This window comes from Mauremys mutica, chromosome 2, assembly GCF_020497125.1.
Source record: "Mauremys mutica isolate MM-2020 ecotype Southern chromosome 2, ASM2049712v1, whole genome shotgun sequence".
Classification (NCBI taxonomy): domain Eukaryota; kingdom Metazoa; phylum Chordata; order Testudines; family Geoemydidae; genus Mauremys; species Mauremys mutica.
This window is the reverse complement of record NC_059073.1, coordinates 250,608,548-250,632,236: the sequence shown is the minus strand read 5'-3', so window position 1 is coordinate 250,632,236 and position 23,689 is coordinate 250,608,548. Positions and strand designations below refer to the sequence as shown.

General features: G+C 42.6%; 1 protein-coding gene and 1 long non-coding RNA gene across 4 annotated transcripts in view; one reads left to right on the top strand and one right to left on the bottom strand.

The window, feature by feature from the left end:
- Window positions 1-18,510, top strand: part of LOC123362887 — a 47,854-nt gene extending 29,344 nt beyond the window's left edge. For 2 of the 3 annotated variants that reach the window (XR_006576622.1, XR_006576621.1), the window contains one exon: window positions 1,628-3,943. This is a non-coding gene — a long non-coding RNA (uncharacterized LOC123362887). Of the gene's footprint in view, window positions 1-1,627; window positions 3,944-11,196; window positions 11,672-13,626; window positions 13,723-18,373 lie in introns of those variants that run through there. The other variant, XR_006576623.1, reaches the window with a different exon arrangement.
- KRIT1 (KRIT1 ankyrin repeat containing) overlaps window positions 1-23,689 on the bottom strand; it is a 47,652-nt gene that overhangs the window by 21,397 nt on the left and 2,566 nt on the right. Inside the window, exons 2-9 of the mRNA XM_045003436.1 lie at window positions 14,772-14,896; window positions 13,273-13,432; window positions 11,378-11,470; window positions 9,516-9,645; window positions 5,841-6,084; window positions 4,510-4,625; window positions 3,940-4,083; window positions 1,613-1,769 (exon numbers count right to left, since the gene is read on the bottom strand). Coding sequence (XP_044859371.1) covers window positions 1,613-1,769; window positions 3,940-4,083; window positions 4,510-4,625; window positions 5,841-6,084; window positions 9,516-9,645; window positions 11,378-11,470; window positions 13,273-13,432; window positions 14,772-14,873 — 1,146 coding nt within the window. The 5' untranslated portion in view covers window positions 14,874-14,896. The remainder of the gene's footprint in view (window positions 1-1,612; window positions 1,770-3,939; window positions 4,084-4,509; window positions 4,626-5,840; window positions 6,085-9,515; window positions 9,646-11,377; window positions 11,471-13,272; window positions 13,433-14,771; window positions 14,897-23,689) is intronic.

Sequence of the window (23,689 nt, the reverse complement as noted above, 5' to 3'; positions counted from 1 at the left end):
CTGTGGTTGTGCTGGTGGTGGAGAGGAGGGTTTGAAGTTCCCATATATAAGAACATAAGAATGGCTCTACTGGGTCAAAACAAAGGTTCATCTAGCCCAGTATTCTGTCTTCCGACAGTGGCCAGTGCCAGGATCCCTAGAGGGAATGAACAGAATAGGTAATCATCAAGTGATCCATCTCATCGCTCATTCCCAGCTTCCGGCAAACAGAGGCTAGGGATACCATTCCTGCCCATCCTGACTAATAGCCATTGATGGACCTATCCTCCATGAATTTATCTAGTTCTTTTTTGAACCCTGTTATGGTCCTGGCCTTCACAACATCCTCTGGCAAGGAGTTCCATAGGTTGACTGTGTGGTGTGAAGAAATACTTCCTTTTATATACAACTTATTATCAGTACATTAAATGTAATATAACTAACAACCAAAACTACTGCCCCACTTGATGGGGTTATAGCTTAAGTCCTATAATGTATTTTCCATCTGTACATTTTCATCACACTATGAGCATTTGTTATTGGACACAGTATGTATATACAACAAATGCATACAAAAATGGTGCAGAATTTGATTGCTTCCCTCTCTCTACCCTTTGTATGCTGCAGAAAAGAGAGGAACTAACAACACACGTCTCTTATAAGTGTGACCACTTTGCTTGTACTTGGACATATCCTGCTCTACTCCTCTTTATATACTTCTTGGCTTTTTTTTTTTTTTTTGGACTATAAGCTCTTATAGGGCCAAGCACTGTCTCTTTCTATGTGTCTACAGAGCACCTAGAACAATGGAACCCAGCCCTGATTGGAGCCTATTGATTCGATAGCAATAATAAATAAATAAATAAATAAAATAATAAAAAAGACTTAACTAGATAAGTAATAGAAATGTGCAATTCAAGCAAAACCCAGAGACTGAGAAATTTACTTCTTCATAATGAATAGGAATTTTACAAAAAGATAGTGAGAATTTAGACTCAAATCTCTAGTAAAATCCAGTTAAAGTAGAGTTGACAAGGGGGGCAAATATAAATCAGTCTGTATGTTTGGGCAGATTAAGTTTTAAGATGGAGTTTCCTATGATAATTGTACAACTAGAATTTGGGAGTTTAAAATGTATGTCCTTTTAAATTTAATTTCTTTAATACAAGAACTAGGGGTCACCAAATGAAATTAATAGGCAGCAGGTTTAAAACAAATAAAAGGAAGTTCTTCTTCACGCAGCGCACAGTCAACTTGTGGAACTCCTTACCTGAGGAGGTTGTGAAGGCTAGGACTATAACAATGTTTAAAAGGGAACTGGATAAATTCATGGTGGCTAAGTCCATAAATGGCTATTAGCTAGGATGGGTAAGAATGGTGTCCCTAGCCTCTGTTTGTCAGAGGATGGAGATGGATGGCAGGAGAGAGATCACTTGATCATTGCCTGTTAGGTTCACTCCCTCAGGGGCACCTGGTAGACAGATACTGGGCTAGATTTAGAGACAATTAAGAACTGAAACTGCTTTTTATTTGTTTTTACCTTGGGAACTGGGGACATATCATATCTGAGAGATATTGTAAGTGTGTGCTGCAACTGTAGGTAAAAATCATTCCAATTACAAAGGTATCTTACTCTGTCAATTTCCAGATGGTTTAGAAGAATTTTCACAATTTCAACATGTCCTCCTCCAGCAGCAAAATGAAGAGGAGAGCTAAGTTGTCCATTCAGTAGATTTGGATTACATTTCCCTTTCTCCAGCAACATTCGAGTGGCTTCAACTTTTCCATACCTACAAGAGAGATTAAAAGCAGAATGGCCACAACAAAGAACACAAGATTAAAAACAAACAAACAAAAAAAAAAACCCAAACCTATTTCAGATGCTTTCAGAGATATTCCTGAATGTTTTAGGACATATGGCATATTTAGAATATGGAAATGTGGTCTGGAAGCAATTACTATAATGTGGGTGTACAGCTGGCTCAAAAATCGTACTCAAAGAGTACTTATCAATGATTTGCTCTCAAACTGTGAGGATGTTTCTAGTGAGATCCTGTAGGGCTCTGTCGTGGGTCCAATACTATTAAATATTTTCATTAAATTACTTGAATAATCGAATGGAAAATATGCTTATAAAATTTGCAGAAGACACACCATACTGGGAGGGGTTGCAAACACTTTGGAGGACAGGATTAGAATTCAAAATGATCTTGATAAATAGGAGACTTGGTCTGAAATTTAATGAAGACAAATGCAAATTACTTCACTTAGGAAAGAAATACCAAATGCACAACTACAAAACGGGGAATAACTGACTAAGCAGTAGTATTGCAGAAAAGGATCTGGGGATTATAGTGGATCACAAATTTAATATGAGCCAACAATGTGATTCAGTTGCGAAAAAAGAAAAATATCATTCTGGGATGTATTAGTAAGAGTGCCAGAAGCATGATGTGGGAGGTAACTGCTCTGCTTTACTCTGTCTTCAAACATATTAAGGGATGTTACAATGAGAACAGTGATCAATTGTTCTCCATGACCACAGAAGGTAGGACAAGAAGTCGTCAATTTAGTTTACAGCAAAGGAGATTTAGATTAGATGTTAGAAAAAACATTCTAACTATAATGATAGTTAAGTACTGGAATAGACTTCCAAGGGAGGCCATGCAATCCCTGTTATTGGAGATTTTTAAGACAAAACCCCAGTCAGGGACGGTCTAGCTATACTTGGGTCTTACCTCGGCACAGGGAGGGTTGAGGTCCTTTCCAGCCCTATATTTCTATGATGCAAAGAATAAGAGCTGTCTTGTGACCAATTTTAGTTCAGACTACAGGAATGCAGAGCAGAATTCTTCTTTTCTGGATAAACCTACTCCTCATTACAGACTATTTGGTGGGAAGTGGATTTGAGCCATTTGAAATTTTGGTGAGCTAAAAACATTTTATAATGCTTTAAAATAAGTGTAATTTCTTTCACTCTTCAATAATTCAAAAAATAGCTGAAGAATGTTACCGCATTTTCCATAAAAATTTACCTCTGGGCTAAGAAAACACATGAGGATAATTATCTAAAGGATGTATTTCAGAATGTAAGGATCATGTGAAAAGAAGGGTTATAATGAAACTTCTGGTGTAATGTTATCTATAGTGGCCAGGTTACAACTATAAGACATTCTGTAGAAACGCTGCATAGAACCAGAAGTAAAACACCGAAATAACAAAAATAAAGCAACATATTATTTAAAGTTCTTGCTCTCTGTGTATTTTCAAAATGGAATAATCAAGCCATTGTTTAATAATAATGCTCTTCACTTCTATACCACATTCTATCTAAGGGTTCTCACGCATGACATTAAAATCAAAAGATTTTAAAAATCCAGTTTATGTGGTTAACTTTTTGCATTTGTTTCTGCATAGACAAAAATCAATAGTCAGTTTCACATTTGTTCATATGTCAGTTTCACTTTCAAATTCTCAGTACTGTAATATTTGCAGAAGAATGATTAATTTAAAGACTGAATTAAATATTGAAACATTTCTATGGGTCTGATGGTTTGTAATTGTTTTAATAAAATCAAAATTTTGGGCTACATAGGAATTGGTATTCTGGATCAGACCCATGGTACATCTAGTCCAATACACTCTCTCTGATAGGGGCCAGCACCAAGTATTTCAGAGGAAGGTACAAGAAAACTAGCATTAGGCTGACGTAGGATACTGTCCCATTAGATCTCCATCTTCTAAACTCTTTAGTCAGAGATCAGCTTAAACCTTGAAGCATGAGGTTTAATTTCTCTTTCAACATTTTTTTTATATTAACTATAAGAACAAACAACAACTAAAATGCTAGAGTTTGGATTTTCTGGCATTTAATTACTATTTTAAACCACACAAGTGCTTAGTGGTAGAGGTTTTCAGCCATAAATACCAGAGATACATTCACTTGGAAAAAATACTCACCAGCACGCATAATGGATAGGTGCCCAATGGTCACTATCTAACTGGTTGACTGAAAAGTTGTCATCTAGAAGGCGACTAAGTAATTCAGAGTCTCCTTCACAAGCACTGCGATGAAGAGGGAAATCATCTACCCATTGGCGCTCTCTAGTAATGAGAAGCAAAATATGAAAAAGATGAAACTCACTTATATTTCAACAATCAAAGAAATATCAAAATGACAACTTATGGGTATCTAATCATGTACACAAAGCACAAGCAGCTAAAATGTGTCAATGTTTATACAATTAGAACTTAGGTAGACAGATGGCCAGCCATGACTAACAGTAATCATGCTAAGAAACAAGCATTTTGGTGTTGCCTCATCCTCCAACTGTCCCCCCGTACTCCACCTTACATTTGTTTGTTTCACCAATCTGTTGTGTTGTGCTGCAAACACTTTGGGGACTACTTTTTATATAAGATTTTGTGCAGTCCCTAGGACAATGGGGGCCCTGCTCCCTGAATGAGGCCTTAGACACTACTGTAATATGAATAAATAATATAAAACAAATTATATAAATGTAACAGTACTTGTCTTCTGTGACACTGCTCATGCTGCGTTGCCACTTTTCTCGTTTTGGAATCTGAATCTTTGAATAGTCTGGAGCTCCAAGACCAAAGTATGGATTTATAACCACTTTATCAACCTAGGAAGACAACATACTATTAAAAAATAATTAAAAAAAAAGTCTGAAAAACTTCTCACTGCGAATTCAACAAACCAATTGCAGTGACTTGTATGTTCTGTGGAACCAATGTAAATACAGTACAGTAACTCCTCGCTTAGCATTGTAGTTATGTCCTGCAACTTTAAGCAAAACGATGTTAAGCAAATCCAATTTTCCCATAAGAATTAATGTACATAGGGGGGGTTAGGTTCCAGGGAAAATGTTTTCCTCAGACAAAAGACTATGTTATATATATGTATATACAGTATAAGTTTTAAACAAACAATTTAATACTGTACACAGCAATGATGATTGTGAAGCTTGGTTGAGGTGGTGGAGTCAGAGGGTGGAATATTTCCTAGGGAATGCCTTAGTGCTAAATGATGAACTAGCATTCGGTTGAGCCCTCAAGGGCTAACACATTGTTGTTAATGTAGTGTCACGCTCTATGAATGGAGGGAGGGGAGGGGAGGGGAGGGGAGGGGAGGGGAGGGTGTGTGTGTGTGTGTGTGTGTGTGTGTGTGTGTGTGTGTGTGTGTGTGTGTGTGTGTGTGTGTGTGTGTGTGTGTGTGTGTGTGTGTGTGTGTGTGTGTGTGTGTGTGTGTGTGTCTTTAAGTGTGCTGACCCCGCTCTAAGAATATTGCCTTTTTAGATCACTAAGTTGAGACAGCAGCTGCTGCCTGCAAGCTCCCTCCGTCCTGAGCCCTGTTGTGTCTCCCCACTGCTCTATGGAAATGGGGTGAGCATGTGGCAGGAACGGGGGGGGAAGGGGACACCCTGATATTAGACCTCCTCTTCTCTCTCCCCCCACCCAGCAAGCAGGAGGCCCGGGGAGCAGCTCCAAGGCAGAGGGCAGGAGCATGGCAGTGGGGGGAGGGACAGCTGAACTGCCAGCAATTGATAGCCTGCTGGGTGGCTGCCAGGGAGCTGATGAGGGGGCTGCCGGTCCACCCTGGTTGCAAGCCCCTACCAGCTAGCTGCAAAGGGCTGCTCTTTCTGATGTTAACCGGGACGACTTTAAGTGAGGAGTTACTGTAACTTGTTGCTATTAAGGGGACAGATTTTCAAATTCGCACATTTGAAAATCAAATCTGGCCACAAGCATTGGACTGAGAATACCTATGTTAAAGTTCAATACATGATTATCAAATCCCTTTCACAACTAAAATATAGTTCATACTACAAAACTCTTACCCTGTTGGTATACTGAAGATCTGACCCAAACAAAGGGTTATAGATACACATATCTGCTTTCTCCAGCGCCAACATTTTGCTCTTTATTTCTAATGCAGTATATCCCATGTGTAGAGAGCTCTCCGTCTGCCCAGGTTCAATAGCATATGCGGGGTTTGAAACATTAGTTTTAATCCTCTCAAGAGGAGATGGTCTGAATAAAGCTGGGATGGAATGAGATTGTGTATGTCGTTCATCTAACCACCTGCAGAACAGAATGGAAAAGTCACACTACCATTTTGAAGATAAACAAAGGGCTAATTTTTTAGCCACACTGGGTACACCACTTTTGGGGAAGTCAAAGGTTGTTGTGTGCATGAAGAGGCTACAGAATCAGACCCTAAATCTGTTACTTGAATTGCTCCTCTGACTCTAAGGAGTGCTTTTACTGACGGACGGAGGGAGGGACCTGCCCCCTGTTTAGATTAAGCTGGGGAGAAACATTGGGCCATTCACACACTCCTTTTGCTGCAGTAAGATTTTGCCATCCACACATGCCTTGTGGGGCATGAATTAGGGCAAGCATTTGGTCTTTATCTTCTGGAGACTGTCTTGGCATTTAATTGCTGATTTAATGTTATCGTTCTGTTGATCACTGTGGGCTTTTAGGGCTTTTTTAAGGTCAAGTCATATTTGTGTGTGGGTTCTCACATACTGTAATACACAAGTTTGGGGTGGACATAATCTTTTCAGGGGAAAAAATATTTGGTTATTTAGGCCAGGATGGAAGGGAGATAAAGAGAGATATATATTCTGAGAATTGTGGTATTCACTGTGTAGCTAGGACAGAAACACTCACAAGCAGAGGCTGCCTTAGTCTGTTTCAGTAGCAACTCTAACTTTTCTATGGGAGTGGAGTGTGGCTTGCAGTCCAAGCCATGTGTCCAAACATGGGTAGACTGGATGGTATATCTCTAGCTGGGTAGTTTCTTGTGACTTTGGGTTCTCCTAGTCAGGACAAAAGGTGTCCTGGACATCAGCTACCCTTTGCTGCAAAGAATACCTTAATTCCTTCCATCTGTTTACAATATTGTTTATTTGGTAAAGTTGTGGCCACTGTGCAATAAACTGTCCCTGGCTTGTGAGAGGCCTTTTGAGCAAGTACCCCACGGTATTTTATCAAACTCCCAGCCTGCGGGCTATCTGCGGCCCACGATCCTCCCCAGTGTGGCCCACAGGGCTCCAGCAGTTTTGGGGCCAGGTCTCTCCCTTGGCACTACCTGCTGCCCCCAGGTGCTCCCCCCACAAGGACCTGGCAGTGCAGCAGAGCTGAACGGTGTCTGCCTGCTTGCTCCAGTGGCTGCCGGCCCCTCCCTGCAGCCTCGGTGCAGGCCTATGCTTTCACACGCTGCCCCTGCCCGAAGCTCCCCTGCAGCCAATAAGAAGCTGCGGGGGCGGTGCCTGGGGGCAGCAGTGCACGGAGGCCCCCTTGCCCACCCAGAGCCCCAGGTAAGCGCCGCACCCAACCCCCTTCCAGAGCCTGCACCACACCCCTTTCCCACATACCCCTTCCCGCCCCCAAACTCCCTCCCAGAGCCTGCACCCCCTCCCCACACCCCCCAGCCCCCAAACTCCCTCCCAGAACCTGCACCCCCTCCCCACACACCCCAGCCCCCAAACTCCCTCCCAGAACCTGCACCCCTCCCCACACCCCCCAGCCCCCAAACTCCCTCCCAGAGCCTACACCTCCTCCCCACACCCCCAGCCCCCAAACTCCCTCCCAGAGCCTGCAACCCCGCACCCTCCTCCTGCACCCCCACCTTCTGCCCCAGCCCAGAGCCTGCACCACAGACCCTCTCCCCCACCCAAACTCCCTCCCAGAGCCCAACCTCTCACCCCTTCTGCACCCAAACTCCCTCTCACAGCCTGCACCCCAATCCCCTGCTCCAGACCTCCTCCCCCACCCAAATTCTCTCCCAGAGCCTTAGGCAGGTGGGGGCGGAATTTTGGGTGGCATGAGTGACATTATTGGCCCGCTGGGAGGATTTGAGGACTGGCACTGGCCCTAAGGTAAATTGAGTTTGAGACCCCTGGGCTAGGGTGTTCAAACTTTTCAGAGCTATTTCTTCAGTCTGTCTAAAGACTCAATTAGATGAGACAGCATCAGTTATATTCTGTTCACATTTTCAAGGTTTTCTTCACAACCATAAAGTCTGGCAACAAAGATAGGAGGGATAGCTCAGTGGTTTGAGCATTGGCCTGCTAAACCCAGGGTTGTGAGTTCAATCCTTGAAGGGGCCATATAGGGATTTGGGGCAAAAATCTGTCTGGGGATTAGTCCTGCTTTGAGCAGGGGGTTAGACTACATGACCTCCTGAGGTCCCTTCCAACCCTGATATTCTATATTAAATAGAAGCTTAGATTCAATGACAGGTAAGTTTGACAATTACCACTGCGAAGCAGACAGAAAACGTTATGACTACCAGTGCTAATAAATAAAAAATTAACATACACCTCTACCTCGATATAACGCTGTCCTCAGGAGCCAAAAAATCTTACTGTGTTATAAGTGAAACTGCATTATATCGAACTCGCTTTGATCCACCGGAGTGCACAGACCTGCCCCCCGGGGCACTGCTTTACCGCGTTATATCTAAATTTGTGTTATAGCGGGTCGTGTTATATCGAGGTAGAGGTGTATAACTTATATTTTGATATTGTCTTTGACCCTGATCCTGCCATCATTTATGCATGTGCTTAACTTCACTCACGTGAGCCATTCTATTGAATTCAATGTTTGTGGAACAGTTTGGACAAGCCACGCCAGTATTTCTTCATTTCTGAAGATAAAATGAAGGACTGATTGTTTTACCACTGAATGGAACAACACGAGTAAAGTTAAGAGTGTGTGTGTTTGCAGGATCAGAATTTAGGAGTGAGTCACTTTTAAAATCTCAACAAAAAAAAAAAATCACAAAAAATGTATTTGCTACACAGAGCTGAAGAAGTCAGACTCACCAAAAATATGTGTTTAGCCAATTTCCAAAAGATTAGAAATCAGATTAAAGTAATTATCTGTAAATTTTCATAATTATCTAATTTAAAAATAAGTGCTGTAAATCTGGGGAAGATACACTATATTATTCATAAGTTACAGGTTTAATTCCTAGTTTAAGTGCAAACCTCAGTGCAATCTAAACTATGGAGATGCTAAGGTGACTCCATTATACTCTGGCAAGTTTATCATTAAGATTATCTATATAAAATGTAGGTATCATTATTAATATTCTTGCATGGTTCTTTAATGCATTAGAAGTGAACAAGCCTCTTTTTGGGACCCTTTAGATCAGGGATCGGCAACCTTTGGCACACAGCTCGCCAGGGTGAGCACCCTGGCGGGCCAGGCCGGTTTGTTTACCTGCCACATGCCAAAAGTTGCCGATCCCTGCTCTAGATTTAAAAAAGTATAACCATCTTCACCTTGAAACTATCTGGTGTGAAAAATTACAAATCAATCCTCAAGATTTGCTTGTTTTTTTAAAATAAACTTACTAAGAAAACAACATGTGATATCACCGTGATTTCCTTCTCAGTGATCACAAGACTGCTGTAAAACAGATCTAATTTTTCATGTTTGCAGACTTCCTTGTCTATTTCTATTTCTAACCACGTATTTCTACTAATGATATTTCTTACTTATCCAAGGCTATTAACATTCTAGCAGTGAGTGTAGCAAAATGAGTGCTGGATTCGCTGCAGACCCTCATGATGTCCTGTAAGCAGTAGAAAACTGGGCATCCAGGACTGTATGCATATTTTGTATTATCTAAAAAGGAAAGAGAAACAGAAAACTATTCAACAGCAACAAAAATCCTGTTTTCTTCTTTTGCAGTTATACAATTTCAGTCAAAAGAAATGATATTCTATTTTTAGACTATGGTAGATCAATTTTTCCCAAATGGTAACTGATACAAATTACATATGTAATGTTTTTGTAGTGGTTTTGGTCCCAGGATATGAGAGATATTAGACAAGGTGGGTGAGGTTATATCTTTTATTGGACTAACTTCTAAAGTTTCTCTCTCTCTCTCACCAATAGAAGTTGGTTCAATAAAAGATATTACCTGAACCACCTTGCCTCTCACAAATTACATACCAATTCTTTTGTAACAAAATTCAATGCAATAAAGATACCCTAAATGTATTATAAAATGTTCCGTATCAGACAGGTAGCCATGTTGGTCTGGATCTGTAAAAAGTGAGAAAGAGTCCTGTGGCACCTTATAGACTAACACAGTGGTCCCCAACCTTTTCGTCTGGCAGGCACCAGAAGAAGGACCATGGTAGCGGTGGAGCACCCGCTGAAATGCCACCGAATTTCTGCGGCATTTCGGTGGCGACGCCTCTTGATGACGTCGCTTGTCACCGACAAGTGACGTCATCGAGAGGTGTTGCCGCCGAATTTCTGCAGTGTTTCGGCGGCAACGCCTATCGATGATGTCACTTGCCGCTGACAAGTGATGTCATCAAGAGGCGTCACCGCCGAAACGCCGCAGAAATTCAGTGGCATTTCAGCGGGTGCTCCACTGCCGACCAGGACGCGGGCGCATTTAGATGCCCCCATGGGCGCCATGGCACCCACGGGCACTGCGTTGGGGACCCCTGCTAACAGAAGTATTGGAGCATAAGCTTTCGTGGGTGAATACCCACTTTGTCAGATGCATGTGACAACGAAGTGGGTATTCACCCACGAAAGTTTATGCTCCAATACTTCTGTTAGTCTATAAGATGCCACAGGACTCTTTGTCGCTTCATAAAATGTTCCGTTACTGTTCCACCATTGTGATCATGTTCGTTTTCTGAGTTACTGAAAAAACTGTATACTGTACACTGTTGAAGGAAAAACAACATGTTAGCTTTGTGAAAGACCTTATGATTCAAATGGTGTTTATTTGCCAACTTTCACTTTCAAAGCATATCACAAATAGCAAGCGAACATGTTTCCCCAGTAAAACACAAAAAACTTCCTTAATATTTTAAAAGTATTTTATAATCCCTTATTATGTGAAATATATTTTGCCTTCAGAGACCTACTCAGCATTCCTTACTCAGGCAAGAATGCCCATTCACTTCAATGGGGACTCTTCTCTCAGAAGAGTGCTGGAAAAGATCCTTTTTTATGTTTACTAGTATAAATACAGTAGCCTTTGTAATAAAATTTGTTTTCTTGTTTCATAATACCAAAATTAACTATTAGTAAATGTACTGAGTATATAACAAAATATTGCACTGGTTCTCTAAAAATGCAACGTTTTATTTTTTAAAAACTTTGATTCTCTTTAAACTTTGACTAACTACATTTCTTTCCTGTTTTTAGGCATCTGGAGAAACAGACAATTATGGACCTTTATCAACCTCAATCTAATTCTTCCAAACCCAAATATAAATATCACAGCAATTAACATTTATATAAAATAAATATGTAAATTCTTTAGGAAACAAGGGCTTGACTTTCTCTAAAATTCACACAACTTCAGGAATTATGTTTTAAACATTACCTTTGACAACGGTTGGAACAATGAAAAGAGAGGCTTCCCTGCCCACCTTGTCTCCATCAAGAGGAAATTTCTTCATTAACACTACTCGCTTTCCTAACATATTATTAAAACAACAAAGGAAATCAACTGAGTGTTGTATGGACAAATGGTTGGCAGTTTGATTCTTTCTGTTTCCCAGGAAACAAAATAATATATTATTTTCTGAAAACTGAGGAAGCAAATTAAATCTGAACAACCCTGAGCAGCTGCATGAATATATGTGCAACTCAACACACACACACAGATTGTTAACAGGTAAAGAATTACCAATACCTTCAATTTCTCTTCATATGAATTTTCCCCATGAACCTAATCATTGCCATTGCCCTTCTCTAAACCAGCTCTAAAATCTGTAATATACTTTTTAAAATGAGGTGTGCAGCAATGCACACAGTATTCCACATGAAAGAGAACCACCAATTTATATAATGGTATTATGATGTTTTCCATATTATTCTCCATCCCATCTTTGTGTAACCTAACATTGATTTGCCTTTTTGACCTCAGCTGCACATTTAGCAAAGTCTTCATCGAACTGTACATTGTGATGCCCAGGTTATTTTCCTGAGTCAATCCTGTTAAGTTAGAACCCTGTAAAGTGTATCTGTAGTTCAAATTTTTCTTTCCACCGTGCATTACTTTACATTTATTAACACTGAATTTAAGTTTCATTGTGTTACCCGTTCACTTAGCTTGGTAAAACCCTCTTAAAATTCCTCAGTCTTCTCTGGATTTGGCTAACCAAAATAATTTTGTGCCAGCTGCAAATTTTTGCTACTTCACTACTTACCCCCTTTTCTAGATTGTTAATAATTATATGGCCATGGTACAGCTACACCAGCAAAAATCGCCCTTGTGTAGAAGCAGTTACACTGGCAAAAAGGTACTTTTGTCAGTATAACTTATACCATTCAGCAAACAAAATGAGCTATACAGGGAAAAGCACTTTTTGCCAGCACAGCTATATCATTAAAAAAAACAAAAACACACCCCTACTCAAAATGGCTATGCCAAGAAAACTGTTAAGTGTAAACGTGGTCTATTAAACAACAATGGTCATACTATAGAACCTTGAGGCACTCTGCCATTAAGCCTTTGCCCTGATGAAAATGGATTATGTATTCTTAACTCTTTGTTTCTTATCTCTCAACCAGATTTTGATCCATGACAATACTTTCTCTCTTACCCCAGAATTACTTAGTTCCTTTACTAGCTTCTTGAGAGGGAACCTGTCAAAGGCCTTATTACAGTCTAAATAAACTATATCAAATGGTTACCCTTTATCCTCTATTTTACTATCATGGACAAAGAATTCTAACAGATAAGTGAGGCACAAATTTCCTTTGCAAAAACTGTGCTAGCTAGATACTATCATATCACGATCTTCCAGATGTTTTATTATTATTTTATTATAACTTAGCCTTATACTATACCTGGTAAAATTGGTCAATCTGGTGCATAATTTCCTGGATCATCCCTAAAGCCTTTTTTAAAATTGCTAATTTTTTAACTGTGATTAAGGTTGTGTGCACTGTAATCTAGTTTTTCCAAGTATTTAGAAACTTGGCTGTAAAACTCATTTTGTACTGAAATATCGGTATGGGCACACAAGGTCTCACCTACGATAAACTTGTCAGAAACAGTTTGGGGTTTTCTGAGGGTTCTTTTAAAGACATTCAGAAGTAAAAGGAAAATAAAGGACAGCCTGAGGGTTCAGTTGCATGTTTCTGTTTGCAGAACTTAAAATAGAGCTTAATTTCTAAAACAGATATTATTTTACTTCCTTTAACTGGCCTATTTGAGTAATACAATTATTATAGAGACACCAATATGAAATAAGGAAAAACAATTCTCACCTTTGATACCTTGATTAGCTGGTGAAATTGGTTTGGTGGTTTCTACTACATAATCCAAGATGCTCTGGGTTATCTCACTGCCTCCCTGAAGTTTAGTTTCCAACAAAACTTTCTTTCTCTTTTTCTTTTGTCCTTCAATGGGAACCTCAAGCAACAAAATCTTGCAAACAATAAAATTAAAGAATTATTTAAGAATTACTGAAACATTACTTTTATTTAACAAGCAGACTAGCAAAATTTTGTTTTTAATTAACCGATTGTAGTGCTATGTGCGAAATTCTCTAAATAACAAGGGTATATGGTACAATTCAACAGATACTGTGATTTTGAATGTACTTTCACCCAACTTTTCAGGTCCTCGAAGTCATGGATGGCCAACTCCTATGTGACATTCTACTAAGCATTTTACTGCAGACTTCACAACCATCATGAACTCTGCCGAAGCATGGGGTTTGTCCATAAGCAATCATTTACAGAATGTATTCCTTAAAAATTATGTCATTAACTATATGATGAATGTTTCATTTTTCTTATTTGAAATCCTTTGATACAAAATAATAAAAGTACAAAGTCATTATACATAGGGCTTTTTATCTATAAAATGGGTATTATTTTATAGATAAAATAATATAAAAGGAGAAGCATGACTGGCCAGTAAAGATTCCACATTTGTGGGATCTTGGTGCAATTTCCCAAATTGGTCCTTAGTAGTCAATTGTAAAAGCAGTGAGAAAATTCAGAAAGTATGCAAAACAGCGTGTTCTGGAAGGTCATCTCGACCACCAAAGACACAGAAATGGGAATAGCCAAGATCCCAATCTTGTATTAAGATCCATGCAGCAGAGAGTTCCACCAATATGCAACATGATACCTGACCTGGCCTTACACTAAAAGACCTGACTCTGTTAACACTTGCGCAGAGGTTATAGGAGCAGATTCTAAAACAGCAACTGTTTGACATGTTCTTTTCAATATGCTGTGCTGAGGTTTGATTGTTGATTTTAAGCACAAAGAAAATGTAATTAAAAAAAATCACTTCAGAAACTTAGAAGGATGTTACCTGATTTTTTTCTAGTATGTGTTGTGATTATGACATTTGTTTAAAGTATAACATAATACATTATAGTGTTTTGGTATTTGTTGGGTTAGTACACTAGCCTGAGACAGAGATCCAGCTCCCTCCTCTGCCACAAATTTCCTGTGTGACTGTGGCCAAGTCTCTTAGTCTCTCTGTGCCTCAGCTCCCACTCTGTAAAATAGGGATAATTATACTTCCCTATGTCACAAAAGTTTTTCGGAGGATAAATAAATAGATAATAAAAGAGTGGGACACAGTTACTATGGTAATGGGAGCTATATAAGTACCTAAGATTGCTCAGATAGTAAATCTCTGTTTATCTATCTAACCTGAGGGTTAATTAAGGTTTTTGTTGTTCAATTATGTTATTTTTCATATTTTCAAACGTTAATCAAAGAAAGTTAAAAAAAACTGTTTATACTTCATATGATTTAGCTCGATATTCCCGAGAATTCAGGCTAGCAGTAGTCTTTGGACGAATCACAGCAACATATGCATCTCCTATGTTTTCTGGGTTTCCCATGGTTTATTCTTTTTCATTTATTACTAGAGACAATGAAATAAACAGAAATAAAAGGTTAGATTGAGGAAACAAGATGAAAACAAACCAAATATATCATACCTTAGCATAAATAATTATATTCACTGATGTTTTCCATTTAAAACAGGTTATTCATTTTTTATTATCTGGAGATAATTTATCTGGAGATCATTTATTATCTGGAGCTGCCACAGAGAACTTAAGGGAGCGGGGAGCTGCTGGTCCACCCTGGTTCAGCGTTTTCCCCAGGAATTGAAATTAGGAGGGGGGTGTTTGAATTTACGGGGAGTGTGTGTGTGTGGGAGGGGGCAGGTTAAGGGCTGATGAGGGGTGAGACCATGAGGGTGAAGGTGGGCTGTATGGCCCAATGGTAAAAACTGAAAACTGTTTCATGACCATTTTATTGTTTTGAAATCATCACACAAATTAAAGTTGGCTCCTCAAGCATTCGATGAAGCACGACATCTAAATCCTTCTTGGTTTCTTGTTATAATTTTGCACAACTCTGTTAATGAACTTCTTGAATGCAACACGTTCATCTTTGGTGGCGTCTAGTGTGTCCAGTACTTCCATTCCTTCAGTTGATATGCTCATTAGTTCATTCACATGATCAGGCAGAAGGCAACTTCTTTCAGAACAGAAAATTCTATTGAACGATGACAAAACACTCAACTGTAGCTGTTGTGACTGGGAGTAGCAAGAGATGAATTCCTACTTCTTTCATCTCAGGAAACATAGCATAAAGATCAGGTCGAACCACTAGTGATGATAAAAAAGAAGTTGAAGCCAAATCTTCATTCATTCATTGTATGATATTCCACTCTATGTTCAAATTTTCTATTCTGTCCTGAGCACATTGCTGGTAGTGCCTCACTTCACTCAACTGTCAGTGGTTTATAGGACAGGGATCTGTAAAAGCTACGTAGAGGTTGAGTAGAATCTAGAAGTCTGTGTATTTTTTCAGTTGTCTTAAACACTTCTTGTTCTCTTCACTTAAGGAGGGGAGGGATAGCTCAGTGGTTTGAGCATTGGCCTGCTAAACCCAGAGTTGTGAGTTCAATCCTTGAGGGGGCCACCTAGGGATCTGGGGCAAAAATCAGTACTTGGTCCTGCTAGTGGAGGCAGGGGGCTGGACTCAATGACCTTTCAAAGTCGCTTCCAGTTCTAGGAGATAGGATATCTCCATTAATTTTAATTTTAATATAAATGCTTTCATTAGTCAACTTCTGGACTGAAGTCTTTGCTTCTTCCAGTACTTTTTCAATGGATAGCTCTCTGATTGATCCAAATGTAGCTTCTATTGCTGGACAAAGATCTACTACTGTTGTATCAGATGCCTGGATGGTATTGTTTAATGACCCAAGTGGTTTCAACAGTAGACTTACAAGGGAGAGAATGGCAATAGTCTTCTCTGAACGTAGTAGCAAAAGTAATCCACCAGCCTCACTACTTAGATCCATCCCATCTTGGTAGACACTTTCCAAAGTCAGTAATAATGGCTGGAGTAATTTTAAGAAAACAGCCAAGGATCGCTCATGAGAAAGCCAGAGGGTTTTCCCAGGTTGGACTAGTTTGAACTTCAGTCCCAGTGTTTCTTCTATATTTTCCAAGATATTCAGTCTTTTTGGACTCTTGCTGAAAAAAGAATATAATGAAGACATTAAATTTATAGCTTTTTTAATGTCTTTTAAAGAGTCTGCAGCTTGTACTAGTGCTAGTTGGAGTAGATGGCCTCTGCAGTATGTATAGGAGAGATTAGGGTTACACTTTTCTCGGAGCAAAGCTTGTACTCCACAAGGTCTTCCAGAGAAGTTTGCAGCTCCATCAAATGCACAAGCAGCCATCTGTTTGGGGTCCAATTGACAAGCATTTAACTCTTCTAAGATGTGGGTTGTCACAGATGCAGCCGATGTGTTTTCTATAACTTGAACACCTAGAAATGCATCTACTGGCCTACCGCTGACAAAGATAATGTACACAATGACTTAACACTTGCCCATTTGCATCTGCACATTCATCAGCCATGTATGCAAATTTTTTGAATGTGGTGAAAGAGGTCTTCACTTTTTCAAGTTGAGTCTTTCACTGTTGCACCATATGCTTCTAAGCCAGTCAGTTGAGTTTCTTGCAGAAAGATAGTGAGCATTTGCTGGTCTTGTTCGGAATCGGTGTTCAACTTCAAGATGAACAAGTGACAATGCACTTAACATTGGCCTCCAGTTTGTAGTGTGTGGAATCTCTTGCTTAAATAGAAAGTATGATGCCACACCCATGTGTGTTCACATGTCTCTTGAGGTTCCACCCAGCTCACAGTGATTTCAGCTGAGCTCTCAGTGGGGGAACCTTGCTGCTAGTGCAGACTGGGCCTTCTCTTCCACTTAGACCTGATTATCAGTGATTTCAACTGTAGCGGTCACTTAACAAAACAAAAGACTATCTATGGATCCTAATCAGCTCTGTCTTTAAAGAGTGGAGAGGGGCAGGGCAGCCTGTGACTCAGGCAGACCATCAAGCAAAACACCTGTCCCCAGGCTCTCTTTTGATGCCCTCAATCAGCACAGGCTAAGTACAGTTCTACTGCCCTTTACTCATACAATAAGAATAAAATTTCATTCTCCCCAACCCCCGCATCCAATCCCAGCCAAAATCACTTGGGCAATACAGCTCTGTTTGCTGGATACCTAGGTAGATTAGGTGTGACTGTAAATACAAACTGGTCCTGAAGCCTTTCCCCCCAGCCCATCACTAGCTGTCAGGGTGAGCTCATTTAGACTTTGCTTACAAATCATAATTTGGCCAACATCACTGAAATGAATGTACTGACATCATCATAAAAACAAAAGCTGTATAAGGAAGCTAGTCTATGTTCGTACTTTTCAAATCTATTATACTTTTTCAGATACATGTATTTTATCATACACTTTATATGCTTTTAAAGTATGTATTAATGTTTCAATTTCACTTCAGATTTCCAAACAATCACTAAATTGGCAACACTAAATTGTGCAAGTTTATAGGGAGAGCCATTGTGGTCCTTGTCCCAGTTAGGCTAACGCATCCGCGCCACTGTGCCGCGAGGGGTGGGGGGACCATTGCTGCACACAGGCAAGCTGCATAGGGGCCAGGGCGGAATCCGCATTGCTGTAGAAGACCTTCCTGCTCTTCCCTGGTGACCCGCAGCAGCGAGATATCTTCCAGGATTAACTCCTGTGGAAAATGTTGGGAGACTGTTCAGTGCAGATGCCCCCTGTAGCTGTTTGCTGTCCCCAACGCACAGAAACCCCTGCACAGCCCTGAAGCAATCAGTCCCCCTTACTCACCATTTCGTGGCTCCTGTTGGGTTATGTGTGCTCTGTTTGGTATGGGAAAAGTACGCTAAAGTAAAGACTGTAAACTCCTTCAGTGTGTGGGAATTACTGTCTGGATGAGATTATGAACAATGCTACCCCTGTTAACTGTTGCCATTTTTGCCTTTCCAAAAGCGACCTTGACTGCTGGACTGCCCGTCTCCTCAACTGCACAGAGACTACAAAACCTAAGGAAGAGGCCGCGAAAAACCAAGGAAGACATGCTGAAAGCAGTTATGGATCACTCTGCTACAGAGAGTAAAAACCTGCAGGACTGGAGAGAAAGGGAAAGCAAGATCCGCCAGAGAAATGCAGTGGCCAAGAGGAAAAGCACAAAGCAGCTGCTAAGCATCCTGGCGCGCCAAGCGGACTCTATCCAGTCACTCGTAGACATGCAGGCAGAGCACTACCGTGCTGCACCCCCGCCCCCACCCCGTCCCAAAGCTTTTTCCCTTGTGCCCCAAGGTCAGCTCCAAACCCCCTTCCCCAGCATCCAGGTTCTTACCTCCACCAGCTGCCTCCAACACCTGTACGTTCACCAACCAGCCCTGAGAACTACGACCCTTACCCTATGCACTCAACCCCCATCACCATGCAGTATATGCACCCTGAAGTGCAGCAGTCATTGCACAGCACTCCAGACAGGACACATGCAAACCTGTGACTGTACAGTTCACCAACCCACCCCCCTGCCCTTTTAGGTTCCCAAAATGTTGTTTTTCTGTCAAGGAAGTTATTTTCTTTTCAATAAAAGAATTCTTGGCTTTGAAAACAGACTTTATTATTGCAGAAACTGAAAGATACCTTAGCCCAGTAAAGAAACAGGCACTGTAAATCATTTTAGGTAACATAGAATCCTACTAACAGTGTAACCACTGCACTTCACTCCCGTGCAAGGCAGCAAACATTACTGTTGGCTTTCAGCCTCAAATTCCTCCCTCAAGGCATCCCTAATCCTTGTAGCCCTGTGCTGGGCCTCTCTAGTAGCCCTGCTCTCTGGCTGTGCAAATTCAGCCTCCAGGACTTGAACCTCGGTGGTCCATGCCTGACTGAATGTTTCACCCTTCCCTTCACAAATATTATGGAGGGTACAGCATGCGGATATAACTGCGGGGATGCTGCTTTCCCCCAAGTCTAGCTTCCCATACAGAGATCTCCAGTGAGCTTTTAAACGGCCAAAAGCACACTCCACAGACATTCGGCACTGGCTCAGCCTGTAGTTGAACCGGTCCTTGCTCCTGTCAAGCTTCCCTATATAGGGTTTCATGAGCCAAGGCAGTAACGGGTAAGCGGGGTCTCCAAGGATCACAATGGGCATTTCGACGTCCCCTACTGTGATCTTCCTGTCTGGGAAAAAAGTCCCTGCCTGCATCTTCCTGAACAGGCCACTGTTCCGAAAGATGCATGCATCATGCACCTTTCCAGGCCAGCCTGTGTAAATGTCAATGAAACGCCCATGGTGATCCACAAGCGCCTGGAGAACCATAGAGAAATACCCCTTCCGATTAACATACTCGGATGCTAGGTGGGGGGGTGCCAGAATAGGAATATGCGTCCCATCTATCGCCCCTCCACAGTTAGGGAAACCCATTTGTGCAAAGCCATCCACAATGTCCTGCACATTCCCCAGAGTCACAGTTCTTCTTAGCATGATGCGATTAATGGCCCTGCAAACTTGCATCAACACGATTCCAACGGTCGACTTTCCCACTCCAAACTGGTTCCCAACCGACCAGTAGCTGTCTGGAGTTGCCAGCTTCCAGATTGCAATAGCCACTCTCTTTTCCACCGTCAGGGCAGCTCTCAATCTCGTGTCCTTGCGCCGCAGGGTGGGGGCGAGCTCAGCACACAGTCCCATGAAAGTGGCTTTTCTCATCCGAAAGTTCTGCAGCCACTGCTCATCATCCCAGACTTCCATGACGATGTGATCCCACCACTCAGTGCTTGTTTCCCGAGCCCAAAAGCGGCGTTCCACGGTGCTGAGCATTTCCGTGAATGCCACAAGCAATTTAGTGTCACACGCGGCAGGCGACTTGATATCATCGTCGGACTCCTCACTGTCACTTTGGAGCTGAAGGAATAGCTCAACTGCCAAACGTGTTGTGCTGGCAACACTCATCAGCACAGTCCTCAGCAGCTCGGGCTCCATTTCCCACAGAAATCGCGCTTCACAGAGAGAGAGTAAAACACAGCAAGAGACTCACAATGGCGCCAAACGTGGCCGGAAAAACTGTGACTGCTGGGATGTGAAGCGATGCACCACGGGGCGTTCGGACAGGAAGCGGAATGACCCGCACCCTTCCATCCCCTTCCCACAACCCACGGCGCCAAAATGGGACGAGGTGCTCTGTGGGATAGCTGCCCACAATGCACCTCTCAATACAGCGCTGCAAATGCTGCAAGTGTGGCCACACTGCAGCGCTGTCCCTACACAGCTGTACGACCAGCGCTGTAACTCCCAGCGCTGCAACTCTCAAGTGTAGCCAAGCCCTTAGTGCCACAGTGAAATACAAGATGGAACAGATTGTTTAGCATAAATAGTTAACACATATTTCAATGGACTATTCAAGGTGAAATGGCCTGTTAACTCCTCTCCAATCATGGGGGGGCGGGAAGGAGAGGGGAACGGGACAAAAGACCTACACTTCCTCACAGATTTCCACCACAACTTCAAGAACTACCACCCATGGGCGGTGCCTAGCTTAGGCTGGGGAAGGCTGCGCCTCCCCAAACAGCCCCCTGCAGCTACCCACGTCCCACCTCAAGGCCCCCTCCTGCTTGCCAATAGTTGCCCCAGCTCCTCTTCCAGGAAGCCTGCTGGGTGGGGCTGGGGGTAGAGCAGCAGGCCTGGGGCTAGGACGTGGGATGGCTGGGACTGCACTGCCTGCTGTTCTGGGGCTGGGGGCTGCGCGCCGCCCACTCCAGAGTTGAATGGGAAGGTCTGTGAGCTTTCCACCTGGTGCTCCAGGGCTGGAAGGTGGGGCGCACTGCCTGCTCGGGCTGGAGGCGCTTGGACGGCCCGGGGCTGGTGGCTATGGGGGAGAGGGCCCTCTGGGCTTCAGCGAGGAAGAGAGGCAGGAGGGGCGGGGGCTCAAGTGGAAGAGGCGGGACGGGCCAGGGGCTATCCTCCCATGCCCATGGTTCACCCACTGCTCATGCTACCACCCTTCCATTAAACTCTCTCTGGAATTCTACAACATTAGCATCAATTTCTTTGATGCCAGGATCAGCTTCAACAAAGGACTTCTACAGCAGACAGCTATATACAAGAAACCTACAGATTACCACACCTACCTTCATAGATCCAGTAACCACCCCAAGCACACCAAGAAATGTTATCTACAGTCAGACACTCAGATACCACAGAATATACTCTGAGAAGAAAATCCTGGGTGCACACCTTAACAAGAACACTCCACCAAAGAAGCAGATCACATCATAGAGCGGGACACCCAAATACCCCGAAAGAACCTGCTTCAATATGAAAATAACCCCCCTCTGAGAGCACACCAGTTGTCACCTTCCACTGCACACTGGAATCCATATGGGGTATCATTAAACAATTACAGCCCATTCTCGATGGGGACCACATCCTGAAAGAAATCTTTCCTGAACCAACTCTTCTGACCTTCAAATAACTCCCCAACCTCTCCAAGCTCATCATCGGAAGCAAGCTCCCCACAGACCAGGACACACCAACTCAAAGTGTCACCAGACCCTGCCAGAACAATAGATGCAAAACCAGCAGACATATCTCCACTGCTAAAATGATCAACACCTACCACAACACAGCTTTCAGGATCCATGGGTCCTACATATGCCTATCACAACATGTAGTATACCTCAACCAGTGCACTATATGCCCCAATAGCAATTATTGTAACAAAACAATTGTTCTATATCCAGAAGTGAAAGTAAGCTGGTACAGGTCAGTATGGCGTACCGGTAAGAAAGTGGCCGTTGGTACGGGCCAGTACTTAGCTGATGTTAAAGCACTGCCGCAGCAGCACTTTAAGCACCATACCGGCAGGGCCACTGATGGGGGTGTGCAAAAGGGGCAGCTTCCCTGGGGCCTGGCAATTTAAAAGGGCCTGGGGCTCCAGGCAGCAGAGCCCCAGGTAGCACAGGCCAGGCAGCACTGAAGGGCTGGCTGGGGGAGCCTAGCCCCTGCCCCTTCCACCTGAGGCCCCCTCTTTCTGGGGACCCTGGCCACCCCACCCTTGCCCAGGACCCTGGCTGCCCTGCATACTGGTAAGTCCTTTAAGTTACTTTCACCCATCTATATAATAGATTCATAGATTCTAGGACTGGAAGGGACCTCGAGAGGTCATCGAGTCCAGTCCCCTGCCCTCATGGCAGGACCAAATACTGTCTAGACCATCCCAGATAGACATTTATCTAACCTACTCTTAAATATCTCCAGAGATGGAGATTCCACAACCTCCCTAGGCAATTTATTTCAGTGTTTAACCACCCTGACAGGTAGGAACTTTTTCCTAATGTCCAACTTAAACTTCCCTTGCTGCAGTTTAAGCCCATTGCTTCTTGTTCTATCCTTAGAGGCTAAAGTGAACAAGCTTTCTCCCTCCTCCTTATGACCTCTCAGTCCTCATTCTCAAAGAAAATCTGCACAACACTTTCAAAAGATGAGCCTGGGAGCTTAAATTCATAAATTTGCAAGACACTAAAAAACCTGGACTGAATAGCCAAACTGGATTTATGGCTTATTATAACAACCTACTAACAAACCCCACCTACCACCAGTCTGCCTTTTTTCTTTCTCCCTTCCCTCCTCCTGGTCCCTTGAAATATGCATTAATTAAACAATCTGTTTCACTTATATATAGCTGTGACACTATGGCCTGGTCTACTGTACAGAGTTAGGTTGACATAAGGCAGCTTACGTGGACCTAACTCTGTAAGGGTATGTCTACACAGCCGATGTTAAAACGTGGCTGTGTAGTCGCAGCTCCAGCATTGGGAGAGAGCTCTCCCAGCACTGTCAGAAAACCACCTGCACAAGGGGAAGAGCTCCCAGCGCTGTAGCACTGTCTACACTGCCACTTTACAGCGCTGAAAGTTGCATCCCTCAGGGGTGTGTTTTTTTACACCCCTGAGCGAAGAAATTTTCAGTGCTGTAAGTGGTAGTGTAGACATGACCTAAGTGTCTACACTACAACGTTGCTCCTGCTGCTGTAAGTCGCCCACTACACCAACTTAATAACTCCACGTCTGTGAGAGGCATAGCCCTTAGGTCGGTATAGTTAGGTCAACACAGTATTAGTATAGACACTGCATTGACTCTTCTGGCTGTAAGCCTCTGGTGGCTGACAGAGGTACCAGCCTCTGATGTCTGGCATCCCAAGCCCTGCCACCTGGGGCTGGTGCCTGGAGCTGGGTGGTAGGGTCCGGCTGTCAGTGCCCGACACTGACAGATGGTGTAAGCGCTCC